An 8554-nucleotide genomic window follows, 5' to 3' on the forward strand; every position below is an offset into this window, starting at 1 on the left:
CTGTGCGCTCGTTGACAACCTACTGGTCAAACATGATATACAAGTATTTTCAACTTGAGTAAAGTATTTTTTAGTCGTTTTAAAGTAATACGTTTATTGCTGGCTTGTGCTATTCAGGACAACAGCTTTATTTTGAAAGACGTTACCGGAATTAGTTGTATGCTACTATTTTAACTTGATCAACTGCCCTCTGGTGGACCCAGCGCGTCACTACAACTGAACCGTTCACCAGTGTGACGGTGGGTATTTCTGCCATCTAGCGGCGACAGTGAGGAACTGCATGACTGGTGTCAAGTTAGATATACTTCAGGAAAATACGTCCGGTAAGTGATTTCAGAATAAAACATTAACGACAGACGGACGTGAGATGACGCAGAGTGACTCACGGTGAACGGAGCATCAGTAAACTGAAGATAATTCGTGACTGGTATTTAGTATAATCTTTACTGGGAGTTCTATAGAAGACAACACAAATCCCCTGATGATACATTTCTCTACATAAACGACACAAAAGCTAATTATTATTAAACTTTAATCTATTGTCATTAGATTCTTTAAAATCTACTAATTAAAGCAACTAGTCCAGTTCACCAACCTTTAAAAAGTATACATGAGTATTTTCAACTTGAGTGAAGTATTTTTTAGTCACTTCATTTATTCGTTTATAATCGTTAATGTGCTATTCAGACGAACAGTTGTTTTATTTGGAAAGTGCTTACCGGAACTAGATGTATGCTATTATTTGTGACTTAACCAGAAGACTGCCCTCTGGTGGTCACAGTGCGTCACTACAACTAAACTGTTCAGACATGAGTGTAAATGTGACGGTGGTTATTTCTGCCCTCTAGCGGCGACAGTGAGGAACTGCACGACTGGTGTCAACAAACAAATAAGTCTCTTGGATAGATATGCTAGACCAAACAGGAAGCCCACCATTTTGGCTTTAGTGTTTTTTTTTATATATATGTTTTTTTTCATTTTTTGTGGCACAAAGTGGCACAAAAAAGGCGTTATGGCGGAGCGTTATGGAACAACGCAACAGGAAGTCGCCTATTTTTGACGTTACACGTTCGATCATATCAACTTTAAATGACGTCATCTCAACAACATGGAGATTTTTAGTTTTTGCCCTGAACAGATCAGTCTGTGCGTAGTGATACTGACAGCGCTGCACGTGATGGCGTGGAATGTAGTGCGTGATTAGTGGCCGTGGTTCGGAGCCGTTTCTCCCGGTCTCCCCCCCCTCCGCGGCCTAATCAGTACAACAACAGTACAACAATACCATCTGGTGGACAAATGCGGAAACTGTAGCAACAAGACGGAGATAAAAACTAACTCAAAGATCGATTGTTCGTCACACGGTGTGACCGTGGCGTGGCGTCGCAGTTTGATTACACGCCATCAAAACACGAGGTTCTGTATCTCGGACATACATGGTCCAATCGAGTCCAAACGAGACATGTAAGACAAGAGTCCCGGCCTGATGACATCTACACAGAAATCATGACTTAAAATCACAGCGCCCCCTGGTGGAAACAGGAAATGTCTTGTTTTTTGCATGTCTTCCACTTGGATGTATTCCTCCTCATCCACTTACTGCAGCCATATCAAACTGTGTCAAACGGGTCTCAACCATACAGTCTATGTGTGAGACTCGTGTCGAGGCTGACTCTGGTCACCGGTACATTTATACTTTAACACACTTTCTAATGTTTTTAGACGAATATACAGAGAACACGAGTCGATGTCCTGTTTCTGTTTGAATGATGTGTTTTCAATCTTTTTATTTACATCAACTTCACCAGTTAAACCGAGTTTAAATGACACCTGAGGTTTTGTTGTGGAACTTTGCTGCAGTTTGTTTAGTTTTAGTTTGTGAACTTTTGGTTTCAGGAAGTTAAACCTTCCTGATTCATTATCCTTATATTTTATATAAGATCAGTTTTAACTTAACGACACGAATCAAGTTAAGTGAAGTAAAAACCGCAGTTTATTATAATAATCACAGCTGCAAATCACTACTTTTTTAAATAGTTGTTTGTACTTTGATTTTATTAAAGCACTTTTCAAAATGTTACTGTTACAAAGAGGAAAAATCTCAAACAAGAAAACCAAACGTTAAAGACAAAAAGCAAAGTCGTACATAGTGATTTAAAATCAAAGACAGAAAATGATTCAAATGAAAAGTCAAAGTCAGCAGATAAAATACAAAAGTAAACTTAAAAGAAAATGATCAAAGTTACAGCAAAAAAACAACAATTGATTATAACCAGTTTGATAAAAGTGTTTTTTCTATCAACGTCTAAATTATGAGAAAAACTGTGAAGACTTAAAATCTTCAAACATCACATCACTTCACAATAAATACAACTGAGGACAGAGCAGCCAGTGAATGTTCAGAGCAGTAAATATATAAGTAACTTATCTCAGAGACAGTGATTTCAAACAGTCTTCTTATAAAACCACATTTAATTTCACTTTATGCAGATTTTTATTTTGATCTGCACCAAATTTCACACGCTCATAAATATCAGTCCCATAAACATGTCTGACTGTTGTCATCACGAACCTGCTTCTCGTTCAGCGCTTTGTGAAGATTCATCCCCACTGACGAGGAGCAGAACTCTATTCATTTCTACTGTTTTCTGTTCTATTCATTTCTACTGTTTTCTTTTATTCTGTTAATTGGCTCTGACGGGGTAGTCATGACAACCACACGGCACTCCCTCTCCTCTTCCGGGCCCTGCTTAGGAGACAGGGAAACCCCTTTTTGGGAGACTAAAATCCTGCTGCCACAGCAGCCAATCAGAGGCGCGGACTCTGTCGTGTAATGTTTCTCCCCGCCTGCAGGGGTCGCAGCTGAGCGCGGGCCCCGCGGAGCGTCAGTCCGCCTGAGGAGCGTCTCAGTCCGGCTTCACTCCTCCGCCTCCTCCGCTTCACCTCCACCGACAACCAGCAGCCAGCATGCGGGAGATCGTGCACCTCCAGGCGGGTCAGTGCGGGAACCAGATCGGTGCAAAGGTAAGAACAGGTTGTTTTTTTTTTCCAGCTTTTAGTTTTTATATTCAGTGTTTTTACTATTAAAACTTTTTAAAAGAGGCATTTTCCTTCATTTAGTTATAGAAATAAAATAAAAATGAAATATATCTTACATAATATCTCTTGGAATATATAACAAGGCCAGAAACTCTATTGGTGTCACTCAGTCAACCCTTTAATTAAAGAACATGAGAATATAAATACAAATAACTTTTTTTTCTGATAAATTCATCCTCCTTTAAGATAAAGTTAAAGGATCTTAATGTGTTAAAAGTTAGTTTCTCTTGTTGACGACATTTAGCTGCATTCAGATGAAAAGTGTCTGTGTACACTTTGTATTATTCTTATAGATTTTAAAAAGGCTAGTGCACAGATTAAAAATCAGTAAACTCACAGTCACAATAGACATTAAATAGAAAATCTGAACGTTTATAAGATTCACACAAAGCACCAATAAGTCACAGCTGGAACATCTGTGGGTCCAAAAAGTTCACACACATCTCGGTCTGTGAACATAACCAGAGATCACATGAGACGACTGAGTTCGATAAGACACAATATAGAAATATTTTAGTGATCGTATTAAAACGAGTTTTCTCACAATATCCCTGCACGTTTCAAAATTGTCTCTTTGTTTGTATGTTTGTGTCTCTTTGTGGTCGTTTTGTGTCTCTTTGTGGTTGTCTGGTGTCTCTTTGTTGTCGTGTCTCTGTGTGGTTGTCTTGTGTCTCTTTGTTTGTATGTTTGTGTCTCTTAGTGGTTGTTGTGTCTCTTTGTGGTTGTCTTGTGTCTATTTGTTTGTATGTTTGTGTCTCTTAGTGGTTGTTGTGTCTCTTAGTGGTTGTCTTGTGTCTATTTGTTTGTATGTTTGTGTCTCTTTGTGGTTGTCTTGTGTCTCTTTGTATGTTTGTGTCTCTTAGTGGTTGTTGTGTCTCTTTGTGGTTGTCTTGTGTCTCTTTGTTTGTATGTTTGTGTCTCTTAGTGGTTGTTGTGTCTCTTTGTGGTTGTTGTGTCTCTTTGTGGTTGTCTTGTGTCTCTTTGTTTGTATGTTTGTGTCTCTTCCTCCTCTTGCTTATCTCAGACCTTTGAAACATGATTCATGTTTTGCCGTTTCTATTACACATCTGTGGTTGATTATTAAAATGATCTCCAGCTTTTATATAAAATGCATGAAGTTGTGTTTTTGTCTGTCAACCCTCCAGCTGTGTTGTGTGTCAACGGGACAGTTTCTAAATATATCAAACATCCTTTGGCTGAGAACCAATCAGAGAAGTTGCTTCATGCCTGTGTTCAGTATTTCAGCACACATGCACAACATGATAGAAGCTGTGCATGGTTGAATCAGCATGATGATCACAGAATTTAGAAAAGCCCACAGAGAGGAAACAGAGGTGCTCGATCTCGTGACTGTTCAGATCAGATGACAGCGTGTCCCTGGGAAACACTCAGGACAGAGGAGCCATTGTAAAATGTTTTCACCACAGTAACCTGGTTTGTGTTTAATATGCACAAACAGATAACGTCTCTTTTAAAGCTTGTTCTCAGACATGTGACTGAGCATTTCACTGACTGCACAGAAATGTATTTAAGCTGCAAGTGACCGGTGCAGGTTTTCAAGTATCAGACATCAGACGTCGTAGCAGGAGGGAAACCCGGCAAAGACAGGAAGTAGAGTCCACTGAAATCAGACTGGAGTTAGTAACAACATAAGTAAAGAACAGACAAATACACAACTGAGCTCAAGCAGCAAACAACAGACACACAAATCTGAAAACCAAAGTACAACAACAAGGTAAAAGCCCATAAATACAAAGCGTGCGAACAGATAAAAGCCAACACAGGACAGAATCGTGACAGTTTCAATAGAAGTTCACGATGTTAATACAAAGCAAGGAAACGGTAATTGATTTATTTATCTGTGAGTACTTTTAATTGTTTTGTTATAGTTGCCACCTGCGTTAACGTACACACCCTCTGTACTCATGATGTATTGGCCTGTGTGTTCGTGTAGTTCTGGGAGGTGATCAGTGACGAGCACGGCATCGACCCGACGGGAACGTACCGTGGAGACAGCGACTTGCAGCTGGACAGGATCAGTGTGTATTACAACGAAGCCACTGGTAAGAACATGATGCTTTTCCTCGTTTCCTTCAGGAAGCAGCAGCGTTCAGCGCCTCGGGAACATTTCAGGAAAAGGTTCACTCAGGTCTGGAAGCAGCTTCTGATGCTCTGTGTTGTTACCGTCACAATGGGGCTTGTTGCACGTGCCAAACATCGTCTCCATGAATATAACATGGAAGCCTCAGTGACAGAGTTTTATTCATCAGCTAAAAAACTATAATAAACACGGGCCTCAGGAAAAGTCTAATAAATGATCTGAAAACATCACTTTATAGTGCTTGGCTCCATCTAGTGGCCGTCTGTTGGTACTACACTAATACACTAGCCAGTATACTTGTTTACAGTCTGAGTTTATCATCCTGTTAAACACAAGGCTCATTTCTTTTCCACACACTTGTGTCACTTGTTTCTCATGGTTGTGTAGTTGCATGTAGTGTTTGATGTGTTGTGTTTATCCGTGTGTGTGTAGGTGGGAAGTATGTGCCCCGAGCCATCCTGGTGGACCTGGAGCCCGGCACCATGGACTCAGTCCGATCTGGACCCTTCGGGCAAATCTTCAGACCTGACAACTTCGTCTTTGGTAAGAACACTTTCCCTTCGTTAATGTGGCTTTCATCTCCACAGGAGGTCAGAGGTCATAGTCGAGTTTAACATCTTCCAACTTGGACGACGACCTTGAAGGTCACAGCTGAGATGTGATGGTCCGAGGTTTTACCTCTTCACGTTTCATCAGCACACGTTTACATTTTAGGACTTCAACTAAAAACTATATTGATAATATATGAATCTGTCGATTTATTAATTTGATTCATCGGATAAAAAGGCCGAAGCTACATTTAATCCTTTGTATTTCTTTGTTGGAAAAACAACTTAAACATTGTTATTGTTTAAAATCGTTGTTTTGGGGAGATTCTTTCAACACACACAGATTTCGTTGCTTGTAATTTTTCGGCTAACGTGACCAAACGTGAAACTAATTTCTAAATATTTATAAGATATAATAATATTGGGGGCTACATACCAAATAATAGGAGAATAAGCTCACTGATCATACTCAAAATGTTCTTCAGGATCGTCTTCTGGAGACTTGAAGACATGATGGTGGTTTTATTTTCCTCAGGTCAAAGTGGAGCAGGAAACAACTGGGCCAAGGGTCACTACACCGAGGGGGCGGAGCTGGTGGACTCGGTCCTGGACGTGGTGAGGAAGGAGGCGGAGAGCTGCGAGTGTCTGCAGGGCTTCCAGCTCACACACTCCCTGGGCGGAGGCACCGGCTCCGGCATGGGCACGCTGCTCATCAGCAAGATCAGAGAGGAGTACCCCGACCGCATCATGAACACCTTCAGTGTGGTGCCCTCTCCCAAGGTAACTAATATACTGTCCGATGTGTTGTCCATCCCCCCCCCCCCACCCCCCGGTGCGTTGAGACTTAACTGAATCCAGTGATTTCTCTGTCTGCAGGTGTCGGATACAGTGGTGGAGCCGTACAACGCCACACTGTCAGTCCACCAGCTGGTTGAAAACACAGACGAGACCTACTGCATCGACAACGAGGCCCTGTACGACATCTGCTTCCGTACTCTCAAGCTCACCACGCCCACTTACGGCGACCTCAACCACCTGGTTTCCGCCACCATGAGCGGTGTGACCACCTGCCTGCGTTTCCCCGGGCAGCTTAACGCCGATCTGAGGAAACTGGCTGTAAACATGGTGCCCTTCCCTCGTCTGCACTTCTTCATGCCCGGCTTTGCCCCTCTGACCAGCCGAGGGAGCCAGCAGTACTGCGCCCTGACGGTGCCCGAGCTCACGCAGCAGGTGTTTGATGCCAAAAACATGATGGCGGCCTGTGACCCTCGCCACGGGCGCTACCTGACGGTGGCCGCCGTGTTCCGTGGCCGCATGTCCATGAAGGAGGTGGATGAGCAGATGCTGAACGTCCAAAACAAGAACAGCAGCTACTTTGTGGAGTGGATCCCCAACAACGTCAAGACAGCCGTCTGCGACATCCCGCCGCGCGGCCTCAAGATGGCCGTCACCTTCATTGGCAACAGCACGGCTATCCAGGAGCTGTTCAAGCGCATCTCTGAGCAGTTCACCGCCATGTTCCGCCGCAAGGCCTTCCTCCACTGGTACACCGGTGAGGGCATGGACGAGATGGAGTTCACCGAGGCGGAGAGCAACATGAACGACCTGGTGTCCGAGTACCAGCAGTACCAGGACGCCACGGCCGAGGAGGAGGGCGAGTTTGAAGAGGAGCACGAAGAAGACGCCTAAAGAAAACGACAGAAGAGGAAGTTCATAACCAAAATGAAAAAAAAGAGAAAAGAAAACATTGAATGAAACGAAGAACAGAATCGTACGACTGGTTAGAGAACATGGTTGATGGAGGGATGAGAGGACGACAGGAAGGAGAGATGAACGGAGGCGGAGGAGTAGCAGGATGAGAAATGGAATGATAATTATGTGACCAAATTAATGGGCCACGGTTTATTTGGTTAAATTACTGAATTGAATGAAATATTGCACTTAAATTAATTCACTCTCTTCCGTTAGAAACAGTGTTAAACATCAATTAGACATTTTATGAATCGCTCTGTTTTCCTTTTGGATTTTTCTTTTGCACAGTTAAAGTATTTAAACAAAGAGTGTCGGTGACTCGAGATATTTTTAAATACCAGGACATTCTGCTCTAACCTTCCACAATCTAAGGTGATATCTTTGATTAAGTTTGATTTAAACAAACAAGCGGACAGAGGTGAAAACACAACCTCCCCGATGGAGCTAATTACAGATCGTGAAAGAACAGTTTTTATAAATCACAGTCATATGAATTGATGTAACTCAATTTGCGTTTTCACAGTTTTAATGCAGCAGCAGCAGCTGGAGGTTTTTTCTCAGACGCCAGCCAACGTCGTGAGGACGATCACACGCTGCAGATGAACGCAGGTCCTGGAGAAACGTATTCTTCTGTGAAACTGTTATATTTTAGGTTAAAAAACTCTGAAGTCGTCTGATCAGACGTGTCGCTGCTGTTGTTGGATTGAAGACAAGTATCTGCCACGTGGTATATTTAAAGATATGCAGTTATTTTTGTGACCCCCACTGTATTTACATTTGTAATAAACTTCAAGGGCCCGGTGTTTTCTTTTGCTTAATTCTAACTAATCATCTTGGGTCTAATAAAGAAATGATCTGCAGTTACTTGTTTTTCAACGTTGGGAAGAACCAACTGACGAGAACAAGCAGCGAGGTGAATTTCAAAAGTATTAAAATCGTGGAGAGAAGTTGAAATTTTGAAAATTCTGTCACATCACTGAGGATTTCTAGCACTTTTTAAACTTATAATTCCCAAAATCACTTGTTCAGCAGTTTGTGCAGCTTCTGCAACTTCATT

General features: G+C 42.2%; 2 protein-coding genes across 2 annotated transcripts in view; both read left to right on the top strand.

The window, feature by feature from the left end:
- LOC117770959 (tapasin-like) overlaps nucleotides 1-8554 on the top strand; it is a 1175540-nt gene that overhangs the window by 96618 nt on the left and 1070368 nt on the right. The gene's annotated exons all lie outside the window — the stretch shown is intronic.
- Nucleotides 212-7803, top strand: LOC117770964 (tubulin beta chain-like). Its single transcript, XM_034600924.1, has 6 exons — nucleotides 212-239; nucleotides 2851-3021; nucleotides 5051-5159; nucleotides 5630-5740; nucleotides 6281-6525; nucleotides 6622-7803. Exons 2-6 carry the CDS (start codon nucleotides 2965-2967, stop codon nucleotides 7432-7434), a joined length of 1335 nt encoding a protein of 444 aa, XP_034456815.1. The 5' UTR covers nucleotides 212-239; nucleotides 2851-2964; the 3' UTR covers nucleotides 7435-7803.

This window comes from Hippoglossus hippoglossus, chromosome 11 (genome assembly GCF_009819705.1).
Source record: "Hippoglossus hippoglossus isolate fHipHip1 chromosome 11, fHipHip1.pri, whole genome shotgun sequence".
Classification (NCBI taxonomy): Eukaryota; Metazoa; Chordata; class Actinopteri; order Pleuronectiformes; family Pleuronectidae; genus Hippoglossus; species Hippoglossus hippoglossus.